This window comes from Gekko japonicus, unplaced genomic scaffold, assembly GCF_001447785.1.
Source record: "Gekko japonicus isolate JY-2015 unplaced genomic scaffold, Gekko_japonicus_V1.1 scaffold1161, whole genome shotgun sequence".
NCBI lineage: Eukaryota > Metazoa > Chordata > Lepidosauria > Squamata > Gekkonidae > Gekko > Gekko japonicus.
The window spans coordinates 375,754-395,998 of record NW_015171538.1 but is presented as its reverse complement, the minus strand read 5'-3'; the positions used below and the strand labels follow the sequence as shown (position 1 = coordinate 395,998).

Sequence of the window (20,245 nt, the reverse complement as noted above, 5' to 3'; positions counted from 1 at the left end):
TCATGGCCTCACAAGTTTGGTACGTTTACATATGGATCATAACCAAATTGAATTTGTAAGCCCAAAAGCTTTCTATGGTCTTACATCACTGAGGCTGGTCCACTTGGAAGGAAATGTGCTTAAACAGCTTCACCCAGACACTTTTGTCACTTTACGCTACATCCGAATATTCAAAACATCCTCCGTAAAGCATGTCTACCTGTCTGACAACTTCCTTACTTCACTGCCACAAGATATTTTCTCTTACATGTCTGAGCTAGAGAGCCTCTATCTTCATGGAAACCCCTGGACTTGTGACTGTGCACTGAAGTGGTTTGCTGAGTGGGCAGAACGTCATCCAGGTATTGAACATTTTTCTCAGTACTTTTAAAAATTTGGAACATTGCTGAATAGGCTTCCCAAGTCCCCCCGGGGGGGCGGGGAAACCCCCGCCCCAGAGGCCCGTTCCCCGCCGGCGGCGGATTGGGCCCCGGGGGGAACCCCACCCCGGCTTGCGCGTCACCAGGAAGTGACGTTATGACACCGGGCACACTGGGGACAGGGCCATGGTCATCCGAGGGAAAACTCTATGGTTTTTCCTTGGATGGTCGTGGCCCCACCCCAAGCGTGCCCGGCATCATAACATCACTTCCTGGTGACGTGCGTGCAGTGCACTTGCACGCTCCAGCCGCGGACCGGGACTCCCCCGGTAAGTAGATTTTTGGACTTGGCAACCCTATTACTGAATAAATTATGCACCTACTGTTGTTCTGCAGAATATGTGAACCTATGAAGGCGCCTTAATACCAAGTAATTCAATATGTTCTTCTAGACCATTACTGTCTGTCCTGGTTAGCAGCAGCACACCAGGGTCTTTCCTTCTTCCTGAGATTCTGTGATTGGAGATGCTGGGGACTGAACCCGGCTTTCTTCATGGAAAGCCTGGGCTCTGCCCTTCCCCATATACCGGTCTCCTCAGAGGGATTCTGATTTTGCTACAGATTTCTGTTTACATTCTGAAAAGCGTAGACATTGCAGTAACCATTAGTATTTTTAGTAAAGCATCCTATGCTTTTTCAGAATAAAAATATCAAAACTATGTAACCATGTCATCCTTCACATGAAATCTGAACACCGGTGTGAACCATTTCTATATATAGGGTTGCATCCCACAAAGGATTTTGACAGACAGAAAGGGTGAATAATTTTCACCAATTCTCGCCTCCTGCAGACCCCTGTCCCTCCAGGAGAAGCATTTAAAGAGGCATTTTGGGCTGCAGCAGGAGATGAGGAAGTCACACTGCATGGATGGTATGGTCATGCATATCCTGTGTGGGTTCCAACTAATAGTTTTGTATTAAGAGAGAAGAGATTGGATTTATACCCCTTACAGTTTATAATCTCCTTTCCCCTCCCCTCCCCTCCCCTCCCCACAACAGATACCCTGTGAGGTAGGTGGAGTCCAGAGAGTTCTTTGAGAACTGCTCTCGAGAGAACGGAGCTGCGGTGGCTCAAGTGGTTAAGACGCTGAACTGCAGGCTATGGAAGGTCGGTAGTTCAGCAGTTCAAGACCCGGGTGCCGCATGACAGAGTGAGCTCCCGTCTCTAGTTCCAGCTCCTGCCAACCTAGCAGTTCGAAAGCAAGAAATTGCAAGTAGATAAATAGGTACCATTTCAGTGGGAAGGTAACAGCGTTCCGTGCGCCTTGGTGTTTAGTCATGCTGGCCACATGACCACGGAAACGTCTTCGGACAGCACTGGCTGTTCGGCTTTGAAACGGAGATGAGCACCGCAACCCTAGAGTCGGACTCGACTGGCTTTCGAGCAAGGGAACCTTTACCTTTTACCTTGAGAGAACAGCTCTGAAATAACTTGTGACTGACCCAAGATCACATCAGCAACTGCATATGGAGGAGTGGGGAATCAAACCCGGTTCTCCCAGATTAGAGTCTGTGCTACTTACCACTAGACCAAACTAGCTCTCTATCTGAGAACACTTTAACTTTTTTAAATTTATGAAAGCAGAAGAGTTTGTTAGATTTATGAAATATATGATTTTCATAACTAATTTTAACAAGAATAGTTTTCTTCACTACTTCTTAAATAGACAGGGTGAGAGATGATTTTGGGTAAGGATGATATAGAATTGAGAGATTTTATGAAAGTATCTGGAAACTTAACAGTTCTGACACAGAACTCCAAGAGGACAGTGGCCTTGGTTTCTCTTTTTTTTTTTTATAGTCACAGAAGAAAAAAGCAGCTCCCCCTCCTTAATTGGCACATGTGTTATAGGGAGGGGCTGTGGCTCAGTGGCAGAATGTCTGCTTGGCATGCAAAATGTCCAAGGTTGAATCCCCGCCATCTTCAGTTAAAAGAACCATGGCTTAGGTGATGGGCCCCCTGTTACTCTCCCCACTCCGAGGCAGATTTTCCCCGCCTAATTCTTAGTTCCCTTCAGAGGTACTGAGCTAGCCCCCAGTAGTGTGATAATATTCGTGATTTTATAAATCTGAATGTCCCACCTTTTGACAGAATCTAATTTGGATTTATTTATTTTTTGCCCAATGATTGCAGTCTTTCTTCTGACACTGGTAGGAAAATGAGCAGAAGGAAAAAAATGAATACTGATCATTGGACATTTCAAGGATCAGGATTAACGAAGAGGCACCATAGTTTATGTGTTTTAATAGGATTTTGCCCGATCTTGGCTTGTGATTTAAAAAAAAAAATTGTACCACAGGTGGGAATTATTCCCATGGAGGAATGACATGCACACTCTTATGGAAAGATCCTTGAACAGGATATTAGTTGCCTGATGTTTATAGATTCCTTCAAGATCCCTGTGAATGTTTCAGTGCAATCTAATAGTAGTCCAGTGTCCCTTGGGCATTGTCTCAAGTCATTTCCATGGTGGAAAACAATTGCACTGTAGTTAGCTCAGTTAAAGTCACAAAGGTATTGGGGGGGTTGCATTCCGGTTTCAAGACGGATGTGCTCAGAAAATTCATTAAATCAATTCCATACTAGTGCCGCTCACAATTTACAGTGAATCTATGTACGATCTGTGTACAGTATATGCTTGATTTTCCATTATACAGGCATTGAGCAATTCTCATGTTACATTTAATGTATGTACAGCTGAATGTGTGATTCAAACCCTACATTTATCCAGGAATGGCCCCCAGTTTTGTTTGTAAAGTGATCACTTATTGGCTCTTCCTTACAAACAGGTATACCTGCAGAATGTACATGCATTCATTGTAACATGTGAACGTGGTTACAGTTATTCAGTCAAGTAGAGACATAGGTTGTGAACAGGAACATCTTTGAAGATAAGAACCAGATATGATGCAAGGCTGGAGCTTAACAAACAGTGATAAACAGGGCTATTTTTGGGCAGGAACGCACAGGAACGGAGTTCTGGCTGGCTCCCGAGTTGGCCACACCCAGCAGGAACTTATTAGCATAACAGGCCACACCTAACAGCAGAAACTCATTAGGATTGGCTACATTAGGGGTGTGTGGCCTAACATGCAAAGCAGTTCCTGCTACAAAAAAAGCCCTGGGTTTTGACAACAAGGTAAGCAGAATAAGAAGCAAAAGGTGGGTGTGGCTGGATGACCACACTTCTGGCAACATGGGGGTGCAGCCTAATGTGCTAATGAGCTGTGCTGTCAGGGGTGTGGCCTAATATGCTAATGAGTTTCTGCTGGGCTTTTTCTACAAAAAGAGCCCTGCGTGACTGATAAACATTTACAGATGGCCTTTTTAAATGATTGCTCAGCTGAGGTTTGCCTGATCTCATAGACACAACAGTATCTCTTTCAGCACAACAGAAACATTTTGTTTTTATAGCAAAATAAGTCTTTTAATTTTCCCCCGCTCTCTTTCTCTCTAGATGTCGTAAAGTGCAAAAAGGACAGAGGCCCTTTGGGTGTTCTGCAGTGTCCACTGTGCTCCAGTCCCAGGAACTCCAAAGGCAAACAGTTAATGGAATTGCAATCTTCAGGCTTTAATTGCGTTAAGCCAACCATTGACCCAGTCTTAAAATTCAAGAACATTACTGTTCCAGAGGATGGTGACTTCACTTTAGTCTCCTCTAAGGATTTTATTGCTCCCATAGGATCTGTCACATTAAACATGACCGACCAAGCAGGGAACCAGGCAAATGTGGTTTGCAGCGTGCAAAGACCTACAAAGATGCCCCCTGTCCAGCTTGAAAAAAATGACAACATAGTACTTAAAGCATCGCTATCAACATTTCTTGTGTGCAGCATTGACTATGAACATATACAGCAACTGTGGAGCATACTTGCCCTGTACAGCGCTTCTCCCTTGAAACTGGACAGGGATCTCTTACTGACAAAAGTGCCTTATATCAGTTATAAGTACAAACAGGCTGATTCTGAAAATGAAGACATTTTCACAAATATAGAAGCTGAAATGAGAGCGGAACCATCTTGGCTGATGCAGGGCCATGTGTCATTGCAATTAGACAGGACGGTAACCACACTCAACACTTTGCATGTTCAATATTCAGTGGATGCGGAAATCACGCTTCCGGCTATTGCCCCCCCAAAAGAAATACAAAACTGGGCTATGATGTTACGAGCCAATAGTACCAAGACAGAACACACTGTTTTGGCAGGCAGATCTGTGGAACTGGACTGTCAGGCTCTTGGTGAGCCTCCTCCTATCATTGAGTGGGTATTACCTGATGGTAGCAAAGTTAGAGCCCCGTATGTTAGTGAGGATGGGAGAATTGCAATAGCAAAAACTGGCAGATTTACATTACACACAGCTGATAATTTTGACACTGGAGTCTATCACTGCATAGGAACCAATTATGATGATGCAGATGTCCTGTCTTTCAGGATTACTGTGATTGACCCATATATGGAACACAGCTATTTAAATGGACGTCAGCTCTCAGCATATTTAGGTGAAACATTATTCCTCCCATGCCAGTCTACCAGTGTCCCAGATGCCTCTGTTCATTGGGTCTCACCTGAGCATGTGGTTCTTGATCATTCTTCAAAGAACAAGATACTTTTAGACAATGCTACATTGAAAATACAACTGACATCAGATCGGGATGGTGGCTACTACAAGTGTGTAGCAGCCAATCAGTATGGTGTTGATTTTTTGGTTCATCAAGTACTAGTTAAAAAAAATCCAAACAGGTCACAGAAGCTAGATACTCATGAAAAAGTAGATACTCATGAAGAAGCTGCTGATGGCTCAGGCAATGGAGAACTTGATGTTATTGCCAGGACACAGAGTCCACCTTCTGCAGTGCAAACCCAAGCAACCAGCCAGACATCTACTGAAGTTTTGTTTACAAACCGTCCCATACTAAAGAGAACTAATAATGACTACAGAGTGGTTTACAAGCACAACAGGGAGAAGATGACTAGACGGCTTCGAGGACATAGAAGACAATTTGGCCCTTCCACCAGAAGAATCGATCCATTGCGTTGGGCAGCATTTTTGGAAAAAACAAAGAATATCACGCTGCCAAGGAAGCAAGAAAATGCCACAATGAAGCCAACAGTGAAACTCCTCCTGCCCCCAGAGGTTTTTGCAAATGAAAGGGAGATGTCTGGAGATATTCCGCCAGAGGAGGAATTTCTGCTACTAGTGACTAAAAGACCTGCGATGTACACACTAGGAGAAGCATCGGGGAAAGTAGTGACAGCAGAATTTGGAAGCATACAGAATAATTTTCATTCTACTGCAGAATATGGCACTGCCACAGAAGCTGTAACTCCATTAAGCAGCCCAATGGTTACACAGTTTGAGGTGTCAAAGAATCAGGAGCCATATACAGAACATAAGCCTGAAATTGCCAAAGGGGCTTTGGAAGCATTCCAGTCACCACCTACTAGTATGGAATCACTGAGTCCATCATTTTACTTGCCTAGTAGTACAACAGACCCACTGAATGCTTTTCCTCCTGGGAACTTGCCTAGTAGTACAACAGACCCACTGAATGCTTTTCCTCCTGATGTGCATTTAAAAATGAACCCAACAATAGCACCAGCCGTGCAGGTCGCTAAGACTGCCAGCCCCGTGACTTTCCATGGAGTTACTAAAAAGCCTAATTTATTTGTAGAAGCCGCTGATAAAGCATCAAGAAAATCAAATCATCAGCTATCTGTAGTTGCAGTAAGTGCACCAGACGATGTATTTGGGCATATTTATGTTTATAGTACACAAAAAATAACAACATCTCAGCTGCCGGCAGGCTCGACCATTATTGCTCATCAGCAGATTAAGATAATCAGAGATACCACGACTCGTGTTCCACTCTCCAGACGATATGGCAGACGGAAGAAAATCTCTGCTAGGAGACGAATAATTAGACCTGATCGTATTCCCAACAACGCGGGGCGTAGATTTGCTTTTGTTAGACCTAGAATTGCTAAAGAAAGTACAACACTGCCTCCTCCTGTAGAAATAAATGCTCCTATTTTGACTCCGCCAAACAAATCTCTTGCACACATTACTTTCCAAGCACCTATTTCCACTTCATTTACAGTACATCATCCTGAAATAACAACTGTAAATCCAATCTTGACACCCTCTTTCAATCCAGGAAGCAAACCAGTCACAGCTGAAGAGCGCACAGCTTCCACAGCAGTTCCCTTATATCTGGAAAGTACTCAAATTGTGCCACAAAAACAAGAAGAAACTTCTACATTACAGACAGTTACTGATACATATTCATCATTTAGCAGCAGTCTACTGGCAGAGACAATCCATACACCTAGCGTTGCTGTGGAAAATGCATTTATCACAAGCAGTGCTTCCCTTTCAGATTTTAAATCAGTTCATCCCACTCTTAGAACAGACTTGTCTCCCACTGTTTCAACAGGGAAAAATTCTTGGCATGTTGGAAATGCCTTTGGAAACAACCATTTTCAAAAAGAACTACTGGAAAAGCAACCTAGACAGCAAACAAGTGAAGAACCCTTGCCCGAAGACCATGATGCATCTTTCCAAACTACAGGGCCGATACCAACATTAACAGTTTTACCCATACATATAACTGATGTTTCAAAACAGCAGAAAAACCAAACAGATGGTCTCAGAAACCCAGTTGACCCCAAAAGTGACAGCACAGTGCTTGAAGACCATGCTCCCACTCAACCACTCAGCATTACAGAATTACCATCTTCAGCCTCTCTCTCCAGTCTTGCAACTCATCTAAGCAAGGGTTTTCATGGCCCAAGCATCAAGCCAGTTCTGACTCCACCTACTCCTGTTCATGCTAGAGCAAAAGTTTCCAGACTCAAGCTGTTAAGACCAGGAAGGAGAAGAACTCAAAGGAGGAAGAGGCCTCTAAGAAGGTTTATGCATTCACAGAAAAACATTACCATCAATGTTGGATTTGCTGCTGCTCCATCCAAAGGAACTGTGCCTTCACCTAGTTTAGCAACAGATAAAAAGGTAACGGAGCCCACATCCCCCATATCCACTGAACTGCTTTCTGGATATACTGGCACAGATGTAACAGCAACTATGCTACAACCAGCAATTCTTCACACAACCAGTATAACCAGAGGTACCGCCACAATCACACCTCAGCTATTAACAAAAAAGACCACTGCTGAAAATGTTCCGTCTGCTAAGCTGCCAGTGCATAATGGGCCTTCTCAAAAACCAACCACTGCAATCCCACTCACAGTACCATCCTTGAATATTTCAGGTGTGACCACAGCACTACCAGATATATCCTTGTTAACACCGGCATCAGTATCTACTAAAGTAATGCAGACTGTGTCAGTGGCATATAAGGAATCATACCAGAACGAGGGAAGAAAACCTGCTAATAAAAAGCCTACAACAGAAGCATCTCTTCCTGCTAAAGCTGAGCTAAGTATCAAAACTCCAACTGATGCGGGGTTTCCCACCACACAGCATCCAAGCCAGCTGACATCCCAAACATTAGTCACGCCTGTCTTGCAAACTACTGCATCTCCCACGTGGGGGGAAAAGTTCTGGCATGCACCATCTCCTAAAATTGCAGAAAGTGGCAAAACTTTCCTGGTCAACACTTTGACCATATTGAACTCTCCACAGAGTTTCACTCAACATACTCCCGTGTGGGAGAAAAAGAAAAACAGTTATCATAGAAGTTGGTCTGAGAAGAGAGCAGACCAGGAAACCACAACCACCAATCTGGTTGCCTTAGAATCTTTCCATCATAACAGGCTAGCCAAACCCAGGATAATTGGGGGAAAACTTGCAGCATTTACTGTCCTGGCTAATTCTGATGCCTTCATCCCTTGTGAAGCCACTGGTAACCCTCGGCCAACAGTACACTGGACCAAAATATCAGGTAATCTTTCTAAGTTTACGTTAAACATTTCCTCTTTTGCCTCATACAAGTATGAGAGCCAGTGTGCTGTAGTGGATATGGTGCAGATTGGGGCCTTGGATACCTCCAGGTTCAAATTCCCATTTTCCCATGGAAGCTTGTAGGGTACCTTGCATCAGGAACTTTCTCACAGCCTAACTTACCTCACAAGGTGGTTGCTGTAAGGATAAAATGTAAGTCATGGGAAATGCCATGAAGTCGCAGCTGACTTATGGAATAGAGGTGATTTGTCATCTCGGATAAAAGGAAGTACTTCTTCACCCAAAGAGTGATTAACACTCGGAATTCACTGCCACAGGAAGTGGTGGCGGCTACAAGCATGGATGGCTTCAAAAGGGAATTAGATAAGCATATGGAGCAGAGGTCCATCAGTGGCTATTAGCCACAAGGTATAGATAGGGACTCTGGGGCGAGGGATGCTCTGTCATCTTGGTGCTTGGGGGGGTCAACAGTGGGAGGGCTTCTAATGTCCTGGCCCCACTGGTGGACCTCCTGATGGCACTGGTATTTCTGGCCACTGTGTGATACAGAGTGTTGGACTGGATGGGCCTTTGGCCTGATCCAACATTGGCATCCCTTATGTTCTTATGTTCTTATTGCCTGCCTCTGTGTAGCAACCCTGAACTTCTTTGGTGGTCTCCCATCCAAGTACTAACCAGGGCTGATCCTGCTCAGCTTCTGAGCTCAGATGATTATGTTAGCCTGGGCCATCCGGGTCAGGGCTAATATGTAGGATGGGATAACAGTGTTGTAAGCTGCTTTGGGACCCTGTTGGGGAGCAAAGTGGAGCACAGATGTCTAAATAAAAGCAAGGAGGCATCTATGCTTGATAACTGGAATATGGTTGGGCTGTAGGGTATAATCCTGCACTCAGTTAAAGAAGTATCTGAGCAGAAATGTGGCTCTGACAATTTTACCGATGACAAAATAGGAGGCTGAACATTGCAGGAAGTTGAAATAGTTTCAATTTCAATAGGATATAGACATCCAGAAGGATAATTCTGTAATAGGATCATGGTATCTAGGGTGGCAAAGCCCAAGTCAGAGTTCTTCCCTTGACCATGGGAATAGGGCAACTGCTGAGAGATTCCAGTAGTTTCTCCCGGATTCAGGATTTTGCCACTATTGCTGTTTCTTCCACTGAGAAAATAGCTTCTTTTCTTAGTTGCATTCCTGACACTCATATGGGAAAGATGCCTTTCCCCCCCTGAAAATGTACACTGTACTGTGTGAATTGAGATTTGTATTCAAAGGGGGGGATATAAAACATTTTAATTTAATGTTAATAACAATAAAATTTAAAAAATAGTCTGATGTGAATAGGAGATGAAAGGCAGAGAATATTTCCAGGTATTGGCTAGACAAACGTTACCTCACAGATAACACAGACATGCTATTCTCAGGGATTTGCACCATACCTCACATTTTGACACTGGACGTCATCAGTGGTTTTTATGGCCTCTTCCCTGAATATCTTTTAACATTCTTGAGGGAAAGGGGAATGGTCGCATCCTTGTAAAAGTCAGTGTGAAAACACACTGGTTTTAAGAGTTCGGTTAGGGAAAAGTCCCGAGTGTAATGATTCCCTTAATGCATGGGGTGGGTGGAGAGCTCAGACAATGGTTCCTGAACATATAAAACCATCTTATCCTAAATCTGACTGCTGCTCTTTCTAACTCAAGATTGTCTAGTCTGATTGGCAGCAGGTCTTCAGGTTCTCAGTGGCAGAGAAGGGTTTCTTTGCGCACCCACTATGTGAGATCCTTGAACTGGAGATGCCTGGGACAATCTGCTTGCTGTCTGCCATAGAGACACCGCTCGTACCTGACTTATGGATGTTCATGCCAGAGCATTTATGATGCTGGACTTTTTTACATTCTTATATTGGTTGCTTGTGTGCCTGTAGTGCATCGGGGTGTCTGTGTTTCTTTTTCTAAATGTGTTTTGATCCCTCTAGTAGTCACTTTGACCTATCGTTTCCAATTTAAGGTGCAGGGAAATAAACTGGAGATACAGGGATGATATATCAGAGCAACCACTAGAGGGAACAGAACACGTGCTGAAAAGAAAAGGCATGCAAGCAACAAAAACAAGAGTGCAGAAAAGCCACTGAGAAGTAGATGCATATATGAGGGGTGGAAGATAGAACATTAACACAAACTTTCAGCAGAATGCAATAGCAGCTTGATGGACATTTCCTGTGCTTGGGTTGCTTCCAGTCTAAAATTTTTACCAGCAGAATGGAACTTTCCTCCCCCCACCCCTGCAGCCCACCAATCTCAACAAAATACCGCTGTAGGGGATAGGGTACCCTGAGGGTCACAGCTCTTAGTATTTAAATTTGGATATTTAAATTTAGTGTTAAAGTAATGCATAAAATAGTGTGATCAGTTAGTTGGACATGAATGTATGTCAGCTGATTTTAAAATGGAATATTGTTTTGTACAGTTGTAATTTGCATAATGATGTTACAATGGATTATGATTATTTTCAGAAAAATAAATTTTAAAAATATGGGAAAAGGATACCCTGAGGAAGGACGTGAAGGGGTGGTGGTAAGAAGGAATCCAGCCACTTGGCCAGATGGTTATGAAATGTCTCAGGAAAGGCAGATTTTTTTTGGGGGGGGGCAGCTGTAATGAGGCTATCATCATGTGGTAGTTTGCATGATAGCAGGGGTGAGGTGGAAGAGATTTTTTTCAGAGTTATGCATAACCAACTTCCAAGATGCATCCACAACTGAGAAGTGATTATTTTGGTGCATTATATAAAAGTGCAGTAAAAAGAAAATCTGTATTCCATTTTCAGTGGCCATATAAACTTTGTATGTGTACTGAAGGGACTATTTGAATTGGCAACCAATTTTCCAGTTCTTAAAATCCAGTTCTAGTAGCATATGAGTACAGTTTATTATGCACAGCTGTGCTCCCTACAGTTTCTAAAAGGAACAGGGCTGGAATAAGGGGAGCCTGCGCTAATGCAACAGGAAGGAAGGCTACGAAAAGCTTAACAGTGGCGCTTAAGATGCTATGGGAAGGAAGGCTACTGAGAAACTTAAGAATGAAGCTTAAGATGTTACGTCCCTTTGTTTTCAAATTATCCTTGTAGGATACATATGATGTTTTGTGCTTTCATGCTAATAAAGGTTTTTATGTGTATCATACACTTGCTCCTATATTTTTGAGCTACATAGGTCCTCCGACTCAGGACCTCAGTGTATGCCAGGGACTCAAGGTTAATTTGGTAGCGTGCTCAGATATTCTGAGTCCCCTCTGTTTCCCAAGGCTATCAGGCTCATCTTAGGAGAGGCAAGGAAGGCACATAAACAGTCTCTACTGCCCAGAGATTCATTCAGACTCCCAGCTTATAAAACATAAAGGTTTAATTGAAGAGGTTAAAACAAACAGGGGGAGTTTACACATAAAATAACCAATAGACAAATCCTAAACCCTAACTGTGCTAGCTTATCCTAAACAAATGGTTTGCTGTTCCTATCTCCCTGGAACTCCACCTCGTTTTGGCTTGGCTACTTGCTTCAGAGTTCGCTCTGCCAAAGCTTGCTTGCTTGCAGACACTTTCGGTCTTTTAAGTCCCCGGACTATACCTCATGGTGAACAGTTCGAGAAGATCCTTGCAGCACTCCTGGCATTCGTCAAGCTGTCACCTTCTGTCTCCTGGCTTGCTTGGAACGCTATTCAGGCAAGTTCATTCTTCCATCATGAATGAATGAATGCTGCCTCTAGGACCGGATCTTTATTCTTAGGTTCCCCAATCCCCGTCCTAGTCTAATTAGGGATTGCTGCCTTAACCAGCTGTTTCCCATTTACTTAGATCCTAGAAGGTACTGATACTGACTAAACTTACAGACACTTATCTGAGATGATCCTGCAAGTTAGTATCTCTGGCATGACAATGTGTATGTGTACAAAGCAAAAAGACAAGATTTGAATACCTGTCTAATTTTATTTTTGTCTTCTTTCATTAGGAGCTGAAGCCCTGAAACAAAAACACGACAGCAGATTTGACGTTCTTCCCAATGGCACTCTCTCCATTGAGAATGTGAACATCCAGGACCGTGGACAGTATCTATGTGTGGCTGCCAACCAGCATGGTTCTGACAAGCTTCTAATCACATTGTCTGTGGTGGCCTATCCACCTAGAATCCTGGGAGGAAGGTCGAAGATAATTACTGTCCACTCTAGCAAGCCTATGTCCATGAAATGTACAGCTGAAGGCCGTCCGACCCCTACCATTTCCTGGATCCTTGCAAACAAAACATACATCTCACAATCTTCTGTGGGAAATGAGGCAGCTTTTGTGCAAGCAGACGGGACGCTGATGATAAAGAAAGTCAGCATGTATGACAGAGGGGTTTACACCTGCACGGCGAGCAATCCGGCAGGTTCCGATTCAATGGTAGTAAGACTGCAAGTAATTGCTGCCCCACCCATTATACTGGAAGAAAAGAGACAGCATGTGCTAGGGAGCGTGGGGGAAAGTCTGAAGCTTCCTTGCACGGCCAAAGGAAACCCTCATCCAAATGTTCACTGGGTCCTCTTTGATGGAACTGCAGTGAAACCTTTGCAGTATATCAATAGCAAGCTATTCCTGTTCCCCAATGGAACCCTTTACCTCAAGAATATAGCCGCATCAGACACAGGAAAGTATGAATGCATAGCTACCAGCTCCACTGGTTCTGAGAGGAGAGTGGTAACACTTCAGGTAGAACACAGTGAGACAATCCCTAGAATTGCAGATGCATCGCAAAGGTTGACTCAACTGAATTTTGGGGACAGGTTGCTTCTGAATTGCTCAGCTATGGGAGAGCCAAAGCCCAGAATAATTTGGAGACTGCCTTCCAAAGCTGTGGTTGACCAGTGGCACAGGTAAGATTCTTTGAAACTGTTTTGCTTGCTCGTGCATTTTTTTTTACTTATTTACTTCACTTATACCCCACTTTTCCCCCCAATGGGGACCCAAAGTTGTTTAGAACATTTCCCCTTCTCCATTTTATCCTCCTAACAAACCTATTAGGTAGGCCACACTGTAAGCTTCCATGGCAGAGTGGGGATTCAGACCCAGGACTCCCAAATCCTCGTCTGACATTAAAAGGGATGATTAAAAAGACCGTAGACTAGTAGTAGCAGTTCAAAAGAAGGAGAGGGATTAAGGACAGGGCGGATCAAAAAATAAGAATAAGAAGAATAAGAAGAAGACTAGAAGGCCAGAAGCAATCTGAGAGCAGGAAGTAAAACTGAAATGGCTAGAGGGAAGTCAGTGATCAGAAGCAGTAACAGTGAAGAAGGCTAAACTGGAAAACGGTGAGTTGAAATAATTAACTATCCAGCTGCAGGACTCATGTGGGGCTGTTCTTAACTGGGGAACACAGTGAAGTTTCTGGGCACAGACCAAGGTCAGGAGAAGTCTGGACCTTTTTTCTCAGGGTTTAAGACTGTGTTCGCAATATATATTGGAGAATGCTGTAAAATATCACTTGCAATATTTAACATGCACTGCAGATGGCCTTAAAGATTTGGGAGCAATTAGTCTTTTTGGCATGGCTCATAGGTCAAAATCAGCACCTTCATTTGGGCCTAGAAACTTATAGCAGCCACTACGGATGGTTTAACTCTACAGGTTTCCTGTAATTCACTCCAGTCAAATTAATTTTTCAGGGGGGTGTTTTTTTTAAAAAATCACATGGCCTGTGATCCAGAAGCACTTAAACCACTTAAGTAATTATATTTTAACAGATGCTGTATTGATAAGGTAACTATTTAAATAACCTTAAGTAATGAAACCCTAGTACTTAATGGGTTTTATAGAATCAGATAGATCATAATCAGTATCCAATGCTTATTCCTAACTTTGGTGGATATTTCTGTACAACTTCGGTAGAGTGGTAATCCAGATTTATAATAAAATCAAGGAAGATTTTATTATAATTCCAGGCACAATACAATGCACTCTAATAGTGGTTCCATTTGACATTGGCCAGGATTTGGGTTCCTAAGTGCAGACAAACTTGACAGCCACAAATCTTGTAATTTTCAGACTCCAATATAACTAATAGTCTCAGATTCGGGGAAGACTCCAGGGTCCTATTGATAGTAGCTTCTCTGCCAGTGAAGCCTCCGAAGGGAATGATTAAAATGAGTGATGTGTTCTCACATGCCCATACTGGGCCATACGGTATGACCAAAAGCTTCCAATTGCCTTGATCAAGCATTCCCTAGAGGTCATTTTCTTCATCAGTATGGGCATGTGGGTTTTAAATTTTAATTTTAATCTATTGTACTTTTGTCACATGAGAAGACAAGACACATTATGGAAAGGACAATAATGCTAGGAAAAGTTGAAGGAAAATAGGAAAACCTAACATGAGACGGAATGACTCTATAAAGGAAGCCACAGCCCTCAGTTTGCAAGACCTGATCAATGCTGTTAAGGTTAGGACATTTTGGAGAACATTAATTCATAGGGTGGCATAAATCAAAAGCAATTTAAGAACATGTGTTGCTTGTTATGCTTATGCAGAAGAAATAAGGGCAGCAGAGCAGAGCACGTGGATGCTGAACAAATGCAATCAGTGTTACTTTGTAATATAGCACAATATTTTTATTTATTTAAATATTAAAAATTATTGATTTATAGAAGCATGGCTGTGCAACTGTAACCCAAATTCTGTGCTGCAGCCTGGGGGGGGGGGCTTTATTCCTAAACTCAGTCTGATGTTACTCTTCCGTTTTAGCTATGTTGTCACCAGATTTCAACATATCTGTTGAATGTCCACCAGAAAGCAAGTATAGTTCAGTTGAGAATAAGAGTGAAAACATGAAGGAGCCTCATCGCTACATGCACACCAGTTGTTGGCAAAGTAACACGCAGAAGAAATTTGGGAATTCTTGTTTAGTAAAAATGTGAGGAATTCTGACAGAAACATGGAGCTTTGACATAATGAGATTATGCATATGCCTGCCTTTTGCTAGAATTAGTTGTTCCTGATAGCGAGGCAGGTACGTAAGTGGAAGAGGAGAAGTTTCACTCAGTCTTGCCCAATTCCACTGCCTATTACATTCCTCCTCCCATGTGGCTTTTGTCCATGTTGGTGCCATTATCACCAGCATAGCCTTTTTGGTGCTCAAAGGGAACCTTTTTTCCCCATCAACAGAAAAACCAGTTGGGTCCAACCCTATGTGGTTTCTTTTCATACAGATATCATAGAGGTTGGGAACAGAGATGCAGGCACATGAATTGACCATGTTTACATGTTGTTTCTATCTGAATATGACTAGAGTGCTTTGGGTTCACACTTTGGGGGAGAGATTCTCATGCTTCTGTCATAATGTGTAGAGCAGGATCTTAGATATTAAGCTTTTGCAATGTAGTTGTTCCCAAACAAAGTTCCAGAGTGCTTCAGTTCAATGCATTTGTATCCTAACAGCTTCTTTATTGTGGTACAGTATGAGAATCCAGGCTTTGATCGGCAATTTTACACTCAGGGCCCAGGGCATTAAGGGTCCTGAGGGTCAGCATGGTGCAGTGGTTAAGAACAGCGGGCTTGAATCTGGAGAGCCAGATCTGATTCCCCACTTCTCCTCCCCATGAAGCCTGCTGGGTGACCTTCGGCCAGTCACAGTTCTCTAAGAATTCTCTCAGCCCCACCTAGCTCACAAGGTGCCTGTTGTGGGGAGGAAGTAAAGGCGATTGTAAGCCTTAAGGTAGAGAAAAGGGGGGTAATAAAACCAACTCTTCTTCTTTATCTTGGCATGTATATAAACATAGGCATATACAGTGTCATTAACTAAACTGTTTATTTTTCTCCCATCTGTTTCTAGAATGGGAAGCCGAATCCACGTACACCCCAATGGGTCCCTGGTTATTGAGGCAGTCACAGGAAAAGATGCAGGTGACTATTTGTGTGTGGCAAGAAACAAAATGGGAGATGACCTAATCCTTATGAAAGTTAGCGTGACAATGAAGCCTGCAAAAATTGATCAAAAGCAGTATTTTAAGAAACTGGTACCTTATGGAAAAGAGTTCAAAGTGGACTGTAAAGCTTCCGGGTCACCTGAACCAGAAATATCTTGGAGTCTGCCAGATGGCACAGTGATCAATAATGTGATGCAAGCGGATGACAGCGGGCACAGGTCTCGGAGATACACTCTGTTTGACAATGGAACTCTGTACTTCAACGAAGTTGGAATCGCTGAGGAAGGAGACTACACGTGCTATGCTCAAAACACACTTGGAAAAGATGAGATGAAAGTTCACATAACAGTAGTAGCAGCTGCACCTCGTATCAAGCAGAACTCTAAGACCTATGCAAAGGTGAAAGCAGGAGATACCGCAGTGTTTGACTGCGAAGCCATTGGAGAGCCTAAGCCAAAAATATTTTGGCTGCTCCCTTCTAGTGACATGATTTCCGCTTCCAGCAATAGATATTTTCTACATGTTAATGGATCATTGTCTGTCTCTAAGGTGAGGCTGTTAGATGCTGGAGAATATGTATGTGTTGCACGTAACTCTGGTGGAGATGACACAAAGCTGTATAAACTAGATGTGGTCTCTAAACCACCTCTTATCAATGGCTTGTATACAAACAAGACTGTCATTAAAACAACAGCCATAAAGCATTCAAAGAAGCAAATAGACTGTAGAGCTGAAGGAACACCCCTACCCCAAGTCATGTGGATCATGCCTGACAATATTTTCCTGACTGCCCCATACTATGGGAGCAGAATAACAGTACACAGTAACGGGACTCTTGAAATTCGTAATGTAAGATCTTCAGACACGGCAGAGTTCATCTGTGTGGCCCGTAATGATGGGGGAGAAAGCATATTGGTGGTCCAGCTGGAGGTGTTAGAAATGCTAAGACGTCCAATGTTTAGAAATCCTTTTAATGAGAAAGTAATAGCAAAGCCTGGGAAAACAACTTTTTTGAATTGTTCTGTAGATGGCAACCCTCCTCCCGAAATAATCTGGATGTTACCAAATGGTACAAGGCTCTTCAGGGGCGTCAGAATGCTCCAGTATTACTTGGGAAGCAACGGCACCCTCGTTGTCTATAGCCCTTCTAAAGCTGATGCAGGCAAGTATCGGTGTGCAGCTAAAAACAAGGTTGGCTATATTGAAAAACTGATTGTGCTGGAAGTTGGCCAGGAACCAACCATTTTGACCCCCTCAGGAGGAGCAATAAAGAGTATTAGTGGGGAATCAGTATCCCTCCACTGTCTTGCAGCCGGGAGTCCCAAACCAAACATTGTATGGACAGTACCTAGTGGCCATGTCCTAGACCGTCCCCAAATGAATGGAAGATACACATTAATGGAAAATGGTACTTTAATTATCAGAGAAACAACCATTCAGGACAGAGGAAGTTATGTCTGCAAAGCTCAGAACTATGCTGGTGATTCAACAATAGTAGTTTTTGTAATGGTTATAGCCCATCCGCCACGGATTACAAACAGACCACCAAGGAATATACGCACTGTGGCTGGAGCATCAATTCAGCTTAATTGCATGGCACTGGGAATACCGAATCCAGAAATTACATGGGAGCTGCCTGACCACTCACTGCTTTCCACAGGCAGCAAAGGCCGACCATCTGGAAGTGAACTTCTTCACCCACAAGGAACATTAGTCATTCAGAATCCCAAATCTTCGGATACTGGCACATATAGATGTACGGCCAAGAACCAGCTTGGCAGTGATTCCACAGTAACATACGTTCAAGTCATCTGAAATGAGAACGAATACTCCGAACAAGTGATAACAAAAGTCTAATCTGGACAACATTTGGGTTTTTTGAAAATATTTAATTTAAAACAGATGCCCGTTGGGTATTAATACAGTCTTAATGTTCAGTTGACAAGAAGTGTGTTAAGACACAGGTCTATTTGGAGGTGGGAAATCTGCATTATGAACTGTTTGTAAGAATTCTTGGCACTTAATTTTGGCATCACAGCAACAGTGAATATCAACATGGAACTACCTTACTTAAAAATATTTGTAATATAAAGAAGTATTTGGTATAAGGGTGGACTTTTAAGAAATGCTTATTTTCTATCTGATAGTAGTATAAGCATGGCAGACAATGTAAAAATATGTAAGGTAAAGGTAAAGGTTCCCTTGCTCGAAAGCCAGTCGAATCCGACTCTAGGGTTGCGGTGCTCATCTCCGTTTCAAAGCCGAAGAGCCAGCGCTGTCCGAAGACATTTCCGTGGTCATGTGGCCGGCATGACTAAACACCAAGGTGCACGGAACGCTGTTACCTTCCCACCGAAGTGGTCCCTATTTATCTACTTGCAATTTCTTGCTTTCGAACTGCTAGGTTGGCAGGAGCTGGAACTAGAGACAGGAGCTCACCCTGTCTTGCGGCACCCGGGTCTTGAACCGCTGAACTACTGACCTTCCACAGCCTGCAGTTCAGCGTCTTAACCACTTGAGCCACCGCAGCTCCATAAGTATGTAAAAAGAACACAAGTGTTTGCTAGTTGTTCCCCTATGGACATGTATGAATATTTTGTAGTACTCTTACAAGCATTTTAACACAGCAAAATGTGCTGATATATTTGTATGCTAACAGTTTGTTCTTTCCCACAGCAGTCCTTTTTTGTGGGACAGTGGAAGAACCAGTAGAACATACTTTAATGATAGGGTTGTTATTGGGAGGGGGGTTGGGGAAAAAGACACAATATGGATTATTTTTTTAAAATAAAGAACTGTCAAATATGCTTATGAGGGAGTGCAAACGTGTACCATATCTTAATTGCCAAATACTTAGCAGCTAACTTTTTAACATTTTTAAAAGGGGATCTTAAAATCTGGATCTTTTTTTTAAAAAAAATACAATGCATTATCAAGTTGCTGGGGAGCAAACAACTGGTCTTCATGCCCTGCTTATTGGCTTCCTAAAGCAGGCAGTTGGTCACTGTAGCATTCTAGATAGTTCCTTTGCTTTGATTTAACAAAACTCTTCTTAAATACAATGGAAAACAGCAAATGCAAGAAATCACTGCTAGTGCACTCCACTACATTTTGTGAGTGAAATCGGCTTTAAACATTTAAAAATAGGCTATAGGGGAAGGCGGGCTTTGGCAAAACTCTCCTCACTGCATCAAGTCTCTTCAGACGAAGATACCCCAGTCCAATGTTCCCTCTAAGATGTGGTGTCTTGTGAGCAAAAATTCTACTCTGTGAGCTCCTGGCATTAAAGTCGTGAGCGAGCACTTTGGCTGCTGCATGAATTAGTCTGCTCTGGAGTCCTCCTTCCTGAGCCAAGACAAAAATGTGTGAGCCAGAGGCTAAAAAACTGTGAGCTAACTCACACTAACTCAGCTTAGAGTGAACCCTGCCCCAGTCCCATCAGGGATTGCTGCCAATATAGCTTTCTTGATTATATATGCATTCATGCAGTCTTGTGGGTAATATAAGAGTGGAAGCTTTATGCCCAAGTCTCAAATCTGATGTAATTATAGATAGCATGATAGAGCTCTCAATTCTCTCATTTTAAAATCACAAGAAGTATCTCAAATAGCCTGTAGTTGTAATGTGTTCCCTCTAGACTAGCTGCTCAATAAGGGCTGAGGCTGAATGCATGAATCACTTGATACGTGAGAAAGAAAGTAGAAAGCGACAGCTATTTGCAAAAGGTAGTATACTTAGGGGTGTCTTCCATTTAGTTTTGTTGTGCATGATGCCTATGAGAAAGCATGCTCCAGGCTTTATTAAGAAATTTGCATTCTGCTTCATCCCAGAGATATGTACCGTAGTAGTATATAGTTGAAAACAAAGCCCACTCCATAGCCCACCTGAACATAAAGCTTCTACATTGCTTCCAAAGATCCTCATGGTTAGATTCAACAAATCACCAAAAGC

At 42.9% G+C, this 20,245-nt stretch overlaps 1 protein-coding gene across 1 annotated transcript; it reads left to right on the top strand.

Moving 5' to 3' along the window:
- Positions 1-7,579: 7,579 nt before the first annotated feature.
- On the top strand, positions 7,580-18,162 carry IGSF10 (immunoglobulin superfamily member 10). Its single transcript, XM_015419620.1, has 3 exons — positions 7,580-8,323; positions 12,348-13,248; positions 16,201-18,162. The coding sequence occupies exons 1-3, from the start codon at positions 7,753-7,755 to the stop codon at positions 18,107-18,109; spliced, it is 3,381 nt and encodes a 1,126-aa protein (XP_015275106.1). The 5' UTR covers positions 7,580-7,752; the 3' UTR covers positions 18,110-18,162.
- The last annotated feature ends 2,083 nt before the right edge of the window (positions 18,163-20,245 follow it).

What these genes read in the sequence shown, in the direction of transcription:
- IGSF10 (XM_015419620.1), top strand. Translation starts at nt 7,753, where the DNA reads ATGCAGACTGTGTCAGTGGCATATAAGGAATCATACCAGAACGAGGGA. An exon ending in ACACTGGACCAAAATATCAG is followed by an intron (nt 8,324 to 12,347) that starts GTAATCTTTCTA and finishes TTCTTTCATTAG; the next exon opens with GAGCTGAAGCCCTGAAACAA. An exon ending in GTGGTTGACCAGTGGCACAG is followed by an intron (nt 13,249 to 16,200) that starts GTAAGATTCTTT and finishes ATCTGTTTCTAG; the next exon opens with AATGGGAAGCCGAATCCACG.